The sequence below is a fragment of the Leptosomus discolor genome, chromosome 1 (genome assembly GCF_034619465.1).
Source record: "Leptosomus discolor isolate bLepDis1 chromosome 1, bLepDis1.hap2, whole genome shotgun sequence".
Classification (NCBI taxonomy): domain Eukaryota; kingdom Metazoa; phylum Chordata; class Aves; order Leptosomiformes; family Leptosomidae; genus Leptosomus; species Leptosomus discolor.
The window spans coordinates 150,315,103-150,332,032 of record NC_141391.1 but is presented as its reverse complement, the minus strand read 5'-3'; the positions used below and the strand labels follow the sequence as shown (position 1 = coordinate 150,332,032).

The following is a 16,930-nucleotide window of genomic DNA, read 5'->3' as shown; positions in this document are numbered from 1 at the left end:
TTGTAATAATGTTGCATCTTTTAAAAGTGCTATAGGAGGAAAAAAAAAAACAGAGCACACTGAATTGAGAGGAGCAAATCTGAGGAAATATGTTTAAAAATTTCAGTGGCTACATAAATCTGTTGGATATCTTTCCTCTGCTCTTTAATCTAGCTACTGCCTTCTGAGTTATGTCTGCTTGATAGCACTGTGCTGGTTGAGAACACTGGAATATTCGCTGGTATGAACATCTGATAATTTTTTCTATGCTTAAGATGTTCACTGATGGAACAGGTGTTCTGATCATGGGAAAGTACTGACCAAAGGCAAACTACAGCCCACCTAATCTGCCCAGTATCTTAACATTTTACCAAAGTGTTCCTTCTGACAGGGAAAAGGGAAGGAGATCAGACATCTTTCTTAATCTCCCTTTTTCCCACAAGCAAATCCAATTCCTGTTTAACACATGTAATAATAACCTATCCCATATGTGTTTTGCCCTTTGTTGCAACTGTTTTTTCAGAGTTGTCCAAATAGCTATGCCTGTTATTTTTTCAGGTTTAGATTATCTTCTCCTGGTTTGCCCTGCCACATCAATCACAATTCAGAAAACATCTGCTAGCCCTCTGCAAAGAATATTTTTTTCAACTTCAGTAGTGTTAACACTGCTCAGCGTTTTTGCATCAGAGGCATTTTTTGACAGAAAGTAGCTCATGGAATAAAAGAAATAGAATAAATTATAAAAATTCTTTTTTATTGTCACTTTTTTCATAAGGCTTACTAAATTTTGGGGGTTTTTTAGGAGCAGAAAGATCTATAGAAATTCAATTTCATTATTAGATTACAAAACCTTCTCCAAATTTTCTTTAAGCGATTCTGTTTCAATCAGGTGCCATTCTTGCAGAAGGGTCCCCTTTCCAAAGGCAGTAGTACACACCTGGTGTGAGAACTGGGACGTATTAAATGCTATATATCATAAAAGTGTAATCTATTGGTTTCTTTTCTCTTATATTACTGTCAACACATTAAACTAGCAGCCTGGCTGACATTTCTATCTTGTTTTGCACTGGATGTTAATTTTAGTGGTTTCTTCTGCAATAACTGTTCCTTGTTGTTCAGAAGATTTCTGCAGCTGATGTTTTCTCATAGGTTGTTGCTGTACATTAGTTTTTAATATGTATTGGAAGTTACCAAAAAATAAATTTCTTTTTAATCAAGTTTGATGTCTTGGTCAGAAATCAAATCAATATGTCCATGTATCCATACACAAAAGTTTTACAAAGGCCTGGTTTAACTCTAGCAGTTTTGTTGTTTAGTATAAACAGTGCCCAGTGAAAGAATTTAGGGTTGAGTCTCACCCTTGCTGTCACCATATAAGTGAAAATTTAAACTCAAACTTTAGCACATCTTTTGCTTTTCACGTTCCAGCATTGAGATCATTATTTCACTTTAAATCTTTACTTTGGAGGGGGCCAAATTCCACTCAGATTTATGTTGTAAAGAATTTAATTCAGGTGTTCAGTTTGCAGCAGGGGAGCCTGATGATTCCCTCTTGAAAAAATAAATGTTTCGTTCCAATGCATTCCAGCAATACATACACAGTCTGTACAAAAATCTTTTGATTTGTACCAGTCATAAAGGAAGTTACAAAGAAAGTAAATATCAATAAAGAACCTGACAAATACATCTTCACAAAAACTGCAACCATTAAATTTTCTGTGCAAGCATACTGGAGCTACCTAGTGAGCTAAAGAAGGTTTTGCTTATTATATCAGAAAGCATTTTTTTCTCCTAAAGCTATTTTATTATGTGATGTCTGCAAGCAGAGTTTTAAGTCTAATCAGATTTATAAAAACCAAAAGCAACAGTCTTACTAGTGTGGAAAAAAAAAAAAAAAGCTGGAGTTCTCAGTATTCTGACATGGGGCTGATTAACCACTGAGTAGATGAGTCCCTAAATACAAACTCTTTTCTCAAAATTAAGAGGCAAAGTTGTTCAGATATGTTTGGCCATGTCTTTTCAAGGATTTTGTCATTGCACCACGCATTTTCATTAACAGCATTTTTAGTAGTTTAAAAAGATAAATCAAATCCCATGTGTGCATCAGGACAGTAACAGAGCAGTGGTTACATGTCGTATGGTTTGCATAAATTTTTTCGTTACCTGATCAGGTAATTTCTATTTTCAGGTTCTCAAAATACCTCTGAAAATCCTATATGTCAGCAATTTTGAAAATGTCTCTCCAGAACTTAGTCCCAGCTATGCCCATTAAACACTACCCAAAGTTAAGAGGTGGGGTGAGTTTTCTTCTCCAGGGCTATATAGCCTGTGTTTGCCATATACAGTGCTGCATTTCTACTTAGATAGCCACCTAAAGAGAAAGTTTTAGGGTTTATCCAGTATTTTGTTGCACTTTTTCTGTCATGAGAAGGTAAAACTTAGTGTAGCTCATGGTATGCCAGTTATGTTAGCCTTGGAGCAAGAAGATCAACTTTAGTCATCAGTGTGTTTTTCTCTAGTACTAGAAGACTGTAATATTATCATCCCTGGATACACTTTTACATTTCCAGGATCCCTGTTAACATTTGTTATCTTGCTAGCTTTTACCTTTTCTAAACCTGTTCACAAGTGATGTTAGAAAGAGCATCAGGAGAAAGAGCTCGAACAACTAAAAGACTTTTTATTATTTATAAGACAGAAAGGATTACTTAGAGATGAACAAAACAGGCTAATGTCCACTTACCTGGGAAGCTACGAAAATAAACAGTTAAAAATAATGCTGTTCACGACCCTGACATTTCATCAACTTTACAAAGGCATTTGTAACCCAACAGTCACTAGTCCTCCACTTAAATGCTGGTACAGTCACAACTGAGACCCAAGTGCTTTGAGCCCATTTCTGTTACTGCTTTAGCGCTTACATGTGTCCATAGTTCCTTGTTTCAAAAACTACATCCTTAGGACAATGTAGTGTGTGTAGCCTCATTCCTCAAAGCTGTGTACAAACAGCATTTGGCATTCTGAAACAAAACTCTTTCATCATTATCTCAGTTCAGAGGTTACTTAACTATTAGTTTGGGGGGTATGTTAGTTTGACCAGACTAGAGACAGTACAGCATTTTGACACATTCCTATACAAGTTTTCAGACTGAATCCAGTGGCACAGGACTAGACCAAATTTTGCTCCTGTACTGGAGCTCGAAAGACTGTTCTCTATCACAGCCGTGCTTGAGCATGAAGGAATTTTTAGAAGTGAAAGTGTAATGGATCATTTCACTTAGAACTAGTGCAGTCTTCTGGCCAGACTCTGGTTTTGCACAGCTGTGCAGGGAGAAGGGTGAGTAAAAGTTCTTCCTATTTGTGAATCTTCACAGTGATTAAGTATAGATAAAACCTTTACAGTGAGCCCAAAAACAGTTTTCTCTGGGAGACCATGATTGTTCTGCCAGCAGAAAACCAAAGGTATTTCCTGGGAAAGGGTGACAGCTGATCCTTGCTGGCCTAGGAACTGTCAGGGTTCCTGCATGTCTTTTATCTGCCTTACTTTCAGCCCATCTTCCAGAATCCCTGTCTGGCAGTGAATACTTGACCTCATCTTCCCCCCTTTCAGCATAAGACTACTTTACAGCATGCTGTGGTCTCAAAGTTAACTTACTGAACTTCATTTGTGTTTTTTCTCAAAATGGTCTTTTTCCTATAATGTGCAATTTTCAGTAGGCAGTTACTTGCCGCTTTTCTCTCTGTGCTCCTTCTCTATACACAGGTAGCTGCATGGGAGAGACGTTATACCTTTTGGGTTTTTTAAGTGGAAAGTTTGTGGATCTTGCCTGGACCTCATCCTCAGCTGAACTGGGCTAAGATCAAATGACTGGAGAATGAAGTTGAGCTTGAAGGAGCTATCTAATGTGTTGGGACTGGAAAGATGAGCAAGGTCTTCTAATCAGGAAGCAATTTTAGAAGAAAATGAGCACTTACATACTTTGAACAAAAAGCTATTAAAAAAGGTCAAAGACCCCTGGGAGGGGAGAGGGATGCTTCTATGGGTGGTAATAGAGACTTCTTCCAGCAGAGAGGCAAAGAGCCTAAAGCAGTGTGTATGTTTATCCAGCCATCCTCCTCAGGCTCCCAAAAGCTGGGGCTGTGTGGCCACCATGCTGAGGACAACCTTTGTTGCTTGGCTGCCTAAGTTGGTCACTCTGACAAGCAGAGGATACTGAAGATTAATTGTTTCCCCAGAGAAAAGGATCCAGAAGGAAGAGCTGGGTTTTATTGTGGCTTTTGTTTTTGTTCTGCTGTTCCTTTCTTGCCTCACAGGATGAGGCAAGGGCAGTATTGCAAGACTTGACAAATATAAAACAATTGTGTTTGCATACACATGCCCATTTGTATGAATCTCCTTTTGTGTGTGTGTATTCCAGTTTGAAAAGTCAATGAAAACATGGTTTGAAAATGGAGGAATGAGAACATCGGGAGCAGAAGCCAAAACTTTCTTTTTTTTATTCATTCCAGCACATAGTTTTGAATTGTATGTTTGTATATGTTTAAATGGCATTACCTACTCCAAAATAACCACTGTTCAGCTTGAAAAGTCTTTCCTCTTTTTTTCTGTCTTTTCACTTCAACTAGTTTTCTGTCCTGTCGCATCTTTCCTTCCTATTCCAAGACCTTCTCTATTATACTTGAAATAGAAATGACATCTGCAACCCCAAGAATGCTGCACTACACCCACAGAATTTGCTTTATCTAGCAATCTGCCACTAATATTTTGAGACTGTAGCAAGCCAGTATTGTTACTGTGCAGCTGTCCTTAACTGAACTGTGCCATATGAGTTCCCTTTGCAACACTGCTAAAGAAAGTCCTCAATGTTTTCCCTCACAAACCGTTGCAGATGTACTTATCTAAGATATCTTGCCATCACTGTGGACCATTTTGTGATAAAAATGTCTGCTGTTTTCCAGGTTTCCTTTAAAATTGATATAAAACCTTCAATATTTATGAATATTTAATATTTTTCAATTTTCTTAGCCAATGCCTGTGTTTATTAAATTATAAACATCCACTTTGGGGAATATTACTGGTTGTATTTCTTGTGCTTTGGAAACAGAGATAAGTGTAGTGGCAGTCTTTTAGCATGTCATCAGAAATAACTGTGATTTGTGGGTAGGCCTAGCTCATGGCTGGGGATGGTGCATAAACTCTACCACTTAAGAGTAGTTCCCAGAAGTGATCTGACTCAGGCGCTGTGCTGAGTCACAAATCTCCTCCCCTGCTTCCTCCTTGCTTGCAAAAAGTAGCGGTTTTCTTCTGAACTATATTAGCAGAAAAATAATTACCTCCCACACCCTTGGCACTGGCTTAAGTATGAAAATCTCTGTGTGTTCGTGTGTGTACCAGGAGGTGGAGGAGGGACGGATGGAGTTGAAAGTCCTCTCCTTTTATTCCTGTTCATTCCCAGAAGGTCATTTGTATGAGAATGTGCCTGCTCATACGCCTGGTTCTGGCAACACCACGGTGTAGGCAAAATATAGCCCTGCAAAACCAATGAAGGAGTAGACTCAGGATACGCTTTCTCTGAAGATCTGGACTACTAATATGATGAAAGCAGGAAACAACCCTGTCCAGCAAACCAAGTTTGATCCAAAATTGAAGACGTGTGAGAATGTGCGATAGAGCTGTGCTTGGAAAGGGCCAAATTTTTTTTTTGAGACCAACCTACCATTAGTTCCCTTGGATATGTTCCACAGTGCAACAATGCCAAGTGCATTTTAGCAGCTGGGTCTGGTGCACTTCTTTTTTTTTTGTACCATCTTGCTGAGCATTGGTTAAAATCCAAAAAAGCTTGTAAGTACACAATGGGGTATGTCGGTAATCCCATTGCTTTAGGTGCAGACACTTACATGCTTAGAGATAAGCACGTTCTTCAATAACTGCCTGAATTGATGAGACAGCAACCAGCCCCTCACATGATTGTCTTCCTAAAAGAAAAATACAGCATCACATAATAGCTCTAAAACACCTGCAGCATCCCTAATAGTGTATTTCCCATAGCTCTGAGAAAGATCAATGTGGCTTGGTATAAGCTCTTTTCCTTCTCTCTTCCCTATTCCCTCTACTCCCCAGCTGTGCCCTAAACCTTTGGGTCGATGCAGTCCTCTAGAGGCTGAAAAGGGCTTGACCTGGTATAAAAAGCGATGTTGTTCCCATGTAATAAATATTTTAAACATTTTACCAGTGTAAATAAATGCTAAATTCTGTGAGCCCAGGGAATGGCATTAACATGTTTTGCTTACTGAAACATTTATGGAGTCAGTGTCAGCCAACAGAATGCAGCCAAGAGGTTTTTTTTAAAGGTAAACTGAAGTGCTCTTAAAATAAATACTAAGAACTGTTTAATATCTTCAATTATTAACAGAAGAAAAGCGCAGGCTGAAAAATTGCAAACAGTCCCTTTTGTGGCACTTTCCCTAACCTCTGTGCAGTTATTTCTTTGCCCAGCCTAGAGTGAGCTCCTCAAGGCAGATGCTGTGCCTTCACAGATGTCTGGAGAGTGTTTAGCACATGGAGAGAGCTTCAACAAATTAATAAGTACATTTAGAACGCCAAACATTTGAAAATAATTTATTTTTATATTTACTTGCCAGGACATAAGTTCAGGACTCTGCATTTACGGTTGGCCAACAATGGCATTGCCAGCTTCTGTAAAGCGGTGTGAAAACACAGCTCTTCACTCTGCTGTGGGAAGGCAGTTATTGGCATCACCTGCTTGAAATCCAGAGGCCAGCTTTGCAATCTGATCAGGTCACCAGGCATTCTGATTTGATTATGATTATAAGGTGCACAGCTCATTGCTAGGAGTGCAAACCTTACCTCCTCAAGGGAGAAAATGTCAAAGATGTGCAAGGGTGTATTACGGAGAGCATCAGACAAGTGGGACCGTGTTGCCTCTGTACTGTGAGCACCTGTGTTGGGCGATATCTATGTGTCACAGTGTGCAAAGATTAAGAGTATGTGTGAGTTGGGGCATTGAAGTAATTTTTGTATAAGTTCGACTGCCTTTTCTTCCTCTGCACAGGGAAAGAATATGTAAAAGTGTGTAGTTGTCACCATCAGTTAGAAAAAGCTTTGTGCCTGCATGTAAGGGGATGATTCGCCTTGGTTTACACTGATCAGAAACGGATCTCATCATCCACAGACACTGATCTGCACCTCACAGATTTCAGAACACAGATTTGATGTGTTTTGAACCCTGTGCTTTTTTTATTTAAAAAGTGTCTGTTTGTTCCACCTACCCATGGCTCTCCCCCAGTCCTTTAATCCTTATCTGCTCTCTCTGTTGTCCCTCCTTGCTACTACACCGACTTTTCTGATTGTCCAGGCCTGGTTCCTTATGCCATATGAGATATTCATGTTACAAGTGGCTGCCTGAACTGAGAATAAACTAACTTTACTGGCAGCATCTATATTGCAGCAGTAAGCTTGACAACAATGTGGGGAGCATGGTGATGTGCACATATCCCTTGCCCTTCTTACAAGCAGCATTCATCACAACTTCTGAGAGGACATTTCTAAAGTTGTTGCATAGTTAGCAATTTTAAATTTTTAGAATACTCTCTCAATACTGTAATGATAATGTATGTAAGCTTGCTAATTAGTGAAATCATCTGGATTTAAAAACAGACTGCCCTAACAGGGTACTGCACAGCACACACACATTAATTCATGCTAATAGTATTCAGTAGCTCATCTCTTCTTCAAAGTTGGTTTATTATCCTCAAGAAGCTTTTCTCTAATTAAGCTAGCTGAAGGTCCTGTAAATCTGGTGGTACATGTTCCCCTTGACTGTCTAAAAACCTTGTCATCTCATGTTTATGGTGCAAACCTTTGGTTTCGGAAGCACTGCTTTGTGAACACAAAGGGCATTGGTTTGTTCAGGTGTTATCTTCTCTGGACATCTGTAGTACACTGAAGCACTTTCATGGCATGAGTGATAATGAAGCTGGATTTAAATGAGAGCTTTTTATTCGTACTTGTGTCTGTCCTCCATGCCCTCTCAAGTACACTGGGTATATCCTATGATGAATATTAAATCAATTAATAATAATAATTAAGAGTAAATGTCATAAGACCTCATATTAGAACTCTTAACCTTGCAATCTTGGCTACAGCTTGGATTAACAAAGCTCCTAAAATCACTAAAAATGGAGGCCTTTACTTTTGTGTAGATCTATTTGGAGCTACAAATATTTAAATCTGCAAAGTTTGTGGGTTTTTTTCAGGTTCATTGCCATCTGTAGGCTTTTGACTTTGTTATATTGTTGTATATTGTTTGGGATAAGGTGGACATTGTTTTAATTTTCTGGTGAAGTCACGTTCCTGACTGCTGTAAAGTATTGGAGTAATTTTGATGTTGGACTACAATTCATTTACTTGTATATGTAGGATTAGTAGACTGAATGAGATGAGCATCTAGGGGAAAAGGTTGACTGTCTCTTGTAATCACAGCAACATCTTTTTTTCACAGAGACATTGCTTATCCAGAGTAAGTGCCTAGAGGTAACCGAGTGAGCAGAACAGCTCACTCTTGTATAGAATAAGTTTTGATCCTGTCAGTGTTGTACTTCATATAAGGATCTTTTTGTGAAAGACAGAATGTTTCATGCAGAATATTGCTCCCTTTGGGTAGTAGCATGAACCGTTAACAGATAACCAAACTGACTGCAGCCACCTGAAAAAACTTTCTGACTAGAGGGATGCTGGTAGCCAGCTTTGGATTACTAGCAGGCAGTGAATGATCTTGCTGGCCTTGCAGCTAGTGTCGCCTTTGATTGCTTCTGCTGCATCCTTCATGACTGGGGAGCAAACACAATGTCTCAGCCTTAGCTGTGAATTGACAAGTGGATTGCCTGTGAGTGAAAGTGCTTATCAAGAGTTGTGTCATCCTTATCAAAAAGTATTTAAATTGGTTAAAAAAAGTGATAAAAATCTAAGATCTTAGATGGTAGATTTTAAAAGTTAATAGTTATCACAAACTCTCTTGGCCGATATATAACAGACATTTACAACTCATGAATAAAATTTTTCAAAAATCACAGCTGATATCAACTTCTCTGAGGACATGACAGCATTTGCAGGAGACATTAACAGATTCTGGCTCTCAGACATTGCAAAATCATGAGCTTGTAATTGTTCTGATCTGGCTATTTGTAGACTATAGAGTTCTGGAGGTGTCTCAACACTTCCAACGTTACTAACTTGCCAGTGACAGTGGTTCCCATCACTGCCACTAGTGATAACAACTTTAAGATCTTTGTAAATGCAAATCCTTACTAAAGGCTTACAAGGCTGGCTTTGTTATCCTGGTTTCACAAATAAGGAGAAGGAGACAGAGAGAGGCCCATAAATCTGCAGCTTGAGTCAACTGCATCTGAGGGTACAGCTGCTTGGTGCTTTAGCAAGCTCAGCTACAGGTGACCTTCTCCAGGCCATTCTGGAAATGTTTGGCTTGCTTTTGATTAAAACTTAAACAGTCTCATGCCTTAACAACAGCCAATAATAATATATTGTTCGTATGCTTTCTAGAAACCTAGACAACCTCTGTTATAGAGTGACCTCCTCTAAATCTTGGGGCAAAGCCAGCACTGCTGGTTCTGATTCTCCTTCTGTTCAGACGGAAGTAAGGTGACATAGATCTGGAGTGCATGGAGACCCTGAGAGAGCTGGGAGCTCTCAGTCTGTATGGGTTTGGTGGTCCTTAAGCAGCTCAGGCTCTGCCTGAGACTGGCTTGACCTCTGGAAAAACCCAGAATAAGAGCAGGGACATGACTTCAGTTTGCTGTCTCTCCCCATGCTCTGGGGTGCAGCTCTGTGATACTCCAGTATTTGCCCTCTTGTATGTCTCACTGTTCTCGTCCTGCTTCAGTTCTGGCTGTTCTTTGATTTTCCCATGCTTTAGCTCTCCTGAGTACTGCCTGGGGAACATCTTAGGTCTGGATTTCAAGAACAGGCAAAAGAGCTAACATATTCCCTCCCCAGGGTGGTGGTAATTCAGTGACAGGTAGGGTAATACCTGTTTTGCTTTAGTCTGTGATCCAGGCTGCGACGGTAAATCTGTGAAATGTTGGGGATCTTCTGGAGGGAGGTGATCTGTACATGTACATCTTTACATCATCAAGATAATGAGTTCAGCTGAGGGTGGATGAAATAAAAATGACATATTATTGTGCAATGTATAGCCTCTGTACATTTTGTTCTCTTGCTGATAAGTGCTTCCTCCTGTTCTTCCTGCAGGTCTCCAAGTGGTTTTAAATTCAATTATCAAGGCCATGGTCCCTTTGTTGCATATTGCCCTGCTGGTGCTGTTTGTCATTATTATCTATGCCATCATTGGACTGGAGTTATTCATGGGGAAGATGCATAAGACCTGCTACCATGTCCAAGGGGGACTCATCGGTAAGAGGAACACTGTATCATAGCACAAAGATTTTCTGAGGGAGGCTTTCCCCATATACAATGGAGCATTTGTGCTGGCAAAGGAGACAGGTGGCTGCTGCTCCCTGCTGTGCACCTTGTTGGGGTTTCACAGTGGTGGTTCCTCTGTTCTGCTTCTTGGATACAAATCACTTTTGATGTAGAGAGACTGTCTCTAGCGGTGGGAGTTTAGCTTGCTCATCTTGGGCACTCAGTTGTTGGCCTGTCTGTAAAGTGTGCATGCAAAACTGTTGATTCCTGCTGAACACAGTAGTGGACTTTTTAATGTGGACCTTTGGTACTACAAGCCAGCCTGAGTTCTTTTAACAAACCTCCCAGAGGCTCAAGTGACACTAAAGTAGTGATGATTTCACCATTAGCAGACTGAGCTACAAACGAGATGGCATCACAGAAATGAACAACTCTTATATTCTACTATTAATCTTATACATAAATACACGTTCATTTTAAATGAGTACCATTGTAAAGGAATATCTAATTGAGGCCCAGTACCCTTTTTTTAGTCACAGGCTGTGACCATGGTTAGAAGTGCAGCTAGTATGAAAGCAAAATTATATTAATGGGAAGAAACTTCTTGCACCAAATCCATCAGGAAAGAACTTAAAATTATTTACAGAAAGAAATATTCAAATTGCAAAATAATTCGATTGTATTGTCACTCATCTAACTAGCTGTTCTTTTTAACTTGATTTATTGAACTTGAACAGCAGTGGTTTCCCTTGTGGTAGTGGCTGCCGATGTCTAGGACCCAGTTCAACTTGTAGCCGCAAAAATACTGTACAGCAGGAAGTTGTTTCAGAAGTTCTATATTTTCTGCTTTCATAGCATTGGCAGACTTCATTTTCTGGAAATGACCCTAGAAGTATAATGAATTGACAGTCTGGGTACATCTTTACAGTGTATATATCTTTCTCCATACTGTCTGGAATTATTTACATTACAGCATCTAATTCCAATATTGCTGTTTCTGGCGTGCTTTAATGATCAGAACGTGATGATAACTTGGAAAATTATATTTTTTTCCATATAAGATGAGAAACGAACATAATTACTTGCTCCCACACACATACATACCTGCATCTGTTATAAATGTAGCACTAAGCTCTGAAATCTTACATTTAAAAAAATCCTATTGCAGGAGGTTTTGTGCTTCTAAAAATGTTTTCTGTAGCATTTTTCATATACCAAAGCATTTAGGCAGGCTTGTTGTATGGGTTCTCAGATCTTTGGAAACACCTGTACAGAATAGGGGGTGGATAATCAAGCAGTAGTCTTATAGAACTTGAGTGCCACTGGGCTATTGATAAAATGCCACACAGCTTCTAAACTCAAAAAGAGCAGAGCTCCAGAGACTCTCTGCTGTAATTGAGCGGTAGCCCAGCACCATATCAGCCTATCTCCAGAGCACTGAAACCTGTCTGCTGCAGGGGTTCAGCCTCCTTCAGAGCAGTGCCAGTCAGTGCTGCAGTTCCCTTCCAAGATTAACCCAGACGCCAGGTGACTGCGATATGAAACCACTGTTCATAACACACAGCCAAAAGATACCTTCCTTCTCGTGTTGAAAGGCATTTCAGTTTTGACTGTAAAATTTGACAGCTTGGCCATTATTTTTATAAGAAGAAAGTGAAGCACAACAAAACATCCCTCTGTGCATTAAAATTAATACAGTTTCTTGTGTATTCCTAGAGAATTCTGTCAAATTCACTGCAAAATGTATTTGTTAAAATCAGATATCCTTCACTCACTCATCAGTAGGTCAAATAGCAATTAGTTCTCTTCATCTCCATTTTCTCCTTCCTCCTCTTTAAGATACACCTGCAGAAGATGATCCGTCTCCCTGTGCCCCCCAGTCTGCGCATGGGCGGCAGTGTCAGAACGGCACCGAGTGCAAGGCAGGCTGGGAGGGACCTAAGCACGGCATTACGAACTTTGACAATTTTGCTTTTGCCATGCTGACGGTGTTTCAGTGCATCACGATGGAGGGCTGGACAGATGTGCTGTACTGGGTACGTATCCGAAAATGATAAGCCGACAAGCCTGCTCGTGTGCTATGGATATGTTGAAACTTTTCAGGGCTTTAGCTGTCTTGCTTGTTCTATATAGTGAAGGCATGGCTACTAGCATGGAGTTTTAATTAACTCAGAATATTAATGGGTAAAATGGGAGGGTTTATCTGATGCAGTTAAATCAAATGTAAATGTTGACTTTCCATTGATATTTTAATGTTGAAAGATGGCATGTGGCTTATTGGTTTGAAGATTTGCAATATACCTTTGTTGAGCAGAATGTCATGTAAAGACCATCTCTGCAGGAGTGAAATATCTCGAACATCTCCAGGTTACTGATGTAGAAGTGTTTGTGACAGATAACTGTGTGCCCTACCCATGGCATTTATGTTACAAAGGCACTATGCTGATCAGCTCACAGATTTTATAAGAAGGGCCTCAAAAATCCCTTTTCGTGCCAGCACTACTCCCGATTATGACTTTTATCATAATAGTATTAGAATAAATTCTCCTAACTCTGATACTGGTATCTATCAATGTTAGATGTTTAGCCAAAACATTGTATTATCTTTAATCTAAATGCAATCTCATCTTGTCTTTTACCCTAATTCTGGAAGTTTCAATAGCTTTAGTTTCTACCTTGTAATTCCTAATGTGTTGGGAAATTCAGTGGGAATATGATTATATTATAGGTGTTAAAATCAGATTTAGCCTTCACCTGTAAACCAGATATAAATCTGTTTCTGGACTCAGCTCTTACCATCAACTTTTGCAGCAATAAGTTATGGTCTAGGAATTTAATTCACGAACAGCTCAGTCACATCTGTATAAGGCTAGCCCCAACTCTGACTGACTTTGGTGACATCTGGTTCTCCAAGATGGTAGGATGTGCTACAATGCATGATGGAGTTTAACTCAAGAAGACCCAAAGCTCACAAAAGGATAATCTGGACTTGAGGCAGTTGCACTGTTAATCAACATCAGTTTCTCTCTTAAACATGAGCCTGAAGCTGCCTTCCATCCAGCAGGGAGTTAGAGTTTACAAGATTTCCCTTTGAAGATTTAGCTTATGTGCAATAGATAGTCTCTATGTGGAACAGTTGTCTCTTTTTCCTCGTAAATTTAGATTAGAATTGTGACTCTAGCTTCCTTCTAATGCCTGAGATACAGGGCAGAGATCAAACCGCAAGGGGAGTCTGTGTCTCAGAGCACAAAAATTGCCTTTACTTGAAAAGTGGGTATAGATTAAGAAAATAATGAAGAAAAACAGAAGTTAAGTCAGAAAAGGAACTGGGCAAGACCACTCCATGGCTCAACTATGGTTATATATAATACACCTGTCTTTTTATCACATTTAGATCACATTCCTCCAGTCTTTGATTGAGAGGATTTATAGATAGTTCAGGGGAAATAGGAGAGAGTAAAAGATATCAGAAATAAACATTAAAATAGTTTTGCCAGTGTATACCATTTGGTATTGTGAAACCTATCCACAAGTTATCATCTTTTTCTCCAAAAGCAGGTGTTATAAAAGACCCTGCCAATCCCCACACTTTTGGGTCCATGCGTCATTTGCATGACTGGATGTGAATCATTCAGAACTCAGTTATCAATTACCTAATAAGAGATGCCAAAAGCGTATACTCACTGCTAAATGATTTTCTACCACAACTGCTGCAGGAGGTCTGATTTTTTTTTTTTTTTTTATGGTATCCCTGCAACAACCTGGATTTTAGCTGTTGGCTTTTATTTGGTATTCAGCCTTTTTTTTTTCACTGATTTCCTGAGCTGTTCTTTTTTCTTTAGCAACAATATAGTGAACTGAGACCTGAAATTAATACAGATTGATGGTCATTTTTAGAGGCATCCATATACCTAGCCTTTCAGATTATGGCTTTGATAGAATGCTTGCTTTGGAAACAAAAGACATTTTTGTTGCCACCAGTTCCCAGTTATTCCCAGACAAGACTACAAAAGATAAGAGTTATCACTGCAGATAAAACTTCAATAATTGAGGAGGAAATTTAGTTTGTAAAGAAAAAAAAAAATATATCACCTATGTTTAGAGGCCATGAAATACAAAATTTGAGTAAATACCTGAACCTGAGCTGACAGACATACTTGGTTAAGCTGCTGTAAACAATTCTAGGAGTACTGTTGTCCCATATGACTTTTTGCCTCTCTGTGTTCTATTGACAAAGTGGATAGAAGTCAGCTCTGATCAGTGTTTGCCATACAGTAAAGAAGGTATCTGAGATGCAACGTGTATTTCCTTCTGCAGAGAGGTCTGTGCTACTCTGGGGGCAGATGTTAATTGGGTAATTACTACCAGGCACACCTATGAGGAGCATTGTGGCTTTAATATTTACATGTAGAAACAGTCTGTAAACATTCACACTGTAATTTCATACATGGGTGTTTCAAACCATGTCTATCCTGGTTTATACAGCAAACTTCATAGTCCATGAAAAGGGCATTCTAGCTTAAGCTAGCCAGATCAAAAGGAAGAGTACTTCTGCATAGTAAAGAATAGAAAAGATGCAACATTTCCATTTCTGAGAGTGAAGGAAGAATTTTGGTAAGTGGGGTAGAATATAAATATTTATTTTAAACTTAGTGTGAGCCACTGTTTCTTTAGTGAAGTCTGACTCATATATAACTCTACTCCCTGGCCTTCGCCTTTTCAGCCAAGGAAGAACAGACTTGTCATAGACTACCCATTGGGGGCTGCATCTCCACAAGAGTGCAGACATAGGAGGTTATTCTCTTCCCAGAGAAAAATCTCCTGGATCCACAGTGAGGTCATGGAAATTAAAATTCTCTTTATTAGGAAATAAATCTGCACAGATAATTAAATTAGAAATCCAGACTTAAAGATCCCCTCTCTCCAACTACATCCTGAGATAGAGAGGTTGTCCATTGTACACTGAAAGGAAAGTACAGATTAAAGAAAAGTATAAGAAAATGTTGTCTGCAAATCAGACAATTTCATGGCTGAAAATTTTAGTTGATGATTTTCAGAGATCACTCCTTAAACTTAATGATGTAAGCTAATGGGTTAATATTAAAAGCACTAAGCATTCAAAGTTCAAGCAGACTGTTAGGTTCTTAGCTCCTCTGCAATTCAGGATAGATACCAAGGTTTGAATCTGGGGTCCTGCTGGGGTCGATGGCAAAATACCAACTAATTTCAAAAGGTCAGGATGCCACCTCCTATTTTGTAAAATCTTGATCATGCTGTTGAGATTTTCCCCATGCAGTCATGTGTACAACATGAGGACTTACAGATGCCTAATCAGGGCCTTGGTGTCCATTGTGATAGTCTTCCAAGGACATACATGTGGACGTAGGGAGTTTTATTTCCTCCCTCCTTAAATCTGAAAAAAAGAGCCTGAGCTAAAACTCAGCAGAACAAACAGATAAAAGCTCTGGTCTGAATTACCCACCTGGAAATGTTTAGACAATGGAGCAATTCCCTTGGTTCGAACTTTTCTATAAGTGCTTTTCAATTATATCTTCCTATTTTCTGAAAAATAACTTTTGAAAGGTACCTAGATCTCTGCATTCCTCTCAGTGGGAACGGAGGGAGCTTAGCACATTTCAGCATGTTGCCCTGAAAAATATACTAGTAGTTTCATGAAACCTATGTCTGTCTTGTGCCACACTTTGCAAGGTTAAACTTGCATGCTTCCAAGTCAGAAAGCTGTATGACCTTCCACAAGCCCTGGACTCCTAATCCACTTAACTTTTCAGATTTTACCTTCAGTTTCCTGTTTCCTTCTTCATGCTTTTCCTCATACCTTCTCCAGCTTTTCACCTCTGTAATGAAGCCTGTCTCCTCTTTCACGGAGTATTATTTCCCAGCCTGTGATCCAAATCCTCGAAAAAGATAATCAGAGACAGGAAAGCAATAAACTTTTATTCCCTAGAAGGACTTGACATCAATAAGATCAATACGCTTTCCAATCTCCTCTCTCGCTCAGCAGATAAGACTTGTGAGTAGATTGGCTTCTTTCGAAATGTGAAAGAAAAATGTTAGGGAAAAGATTTTGACACCGCTATAGTGGCAAGTAAGATAATAATCTACAAGGAGCCAAATTTTTAATGTGAAATAACTATATTGGACGGATGAAAATCTGTGCAAAACAGCCTCGTTGGACTCTTTGCTGAAGAATTGATCTTTGTTAAAGGGAGCATTAAGTGTTTATAGGAGCACATTTCCTATACTGCCTCAGTCTTACAAGGTTTACTTTGTCCCAGTATAACTGCCAGGTGGCCTTTTCTCATGCACTCAGTTCACAGAATAATTTGAGTAGACAGGCACCTCTTATGATATGTCACATCATAATTTTTCCTGTGCATTGCAGAAAGATTGTGTTTATTATTCTCAAAACTCTCCTTAATGCATGATCAGCCAGCATTAGCAGCTCACTCCCTTGTGCAGGAACCATGGCTC

General features: G+C 39.3%; 1 protein-coding gene across 4 annotated transcripts in view; it reads left to right on the top strand.

Annotated features, from left to right (window-relative positions):
• Nucleotides 1–16,930, top strand: part of CACNA1C (calcium voltage-gated channel subunit alpha1 C) — a 491,226-nt gene that overhangs the window by 311,194 nt on the left and 163,102 nt on the right. For all 4 annotated transcript variants that reach the window (XM_086467242.1, XM_086467225.1, XM_086467239.1 and 1 more), the window contains exons 6-7: nt 10,268–10,429; nt 12,278–12,474. In XM_086467242.1, the coding sequence (XP_086323368.1) occupies nt 10,268–10,429; nt 12,278–12,474 (359 nt within the window). The remainder of the gene's footprint in view (nt 1–10,267; nt 10,430–12,277; nt 12,475–16,930) is intronic.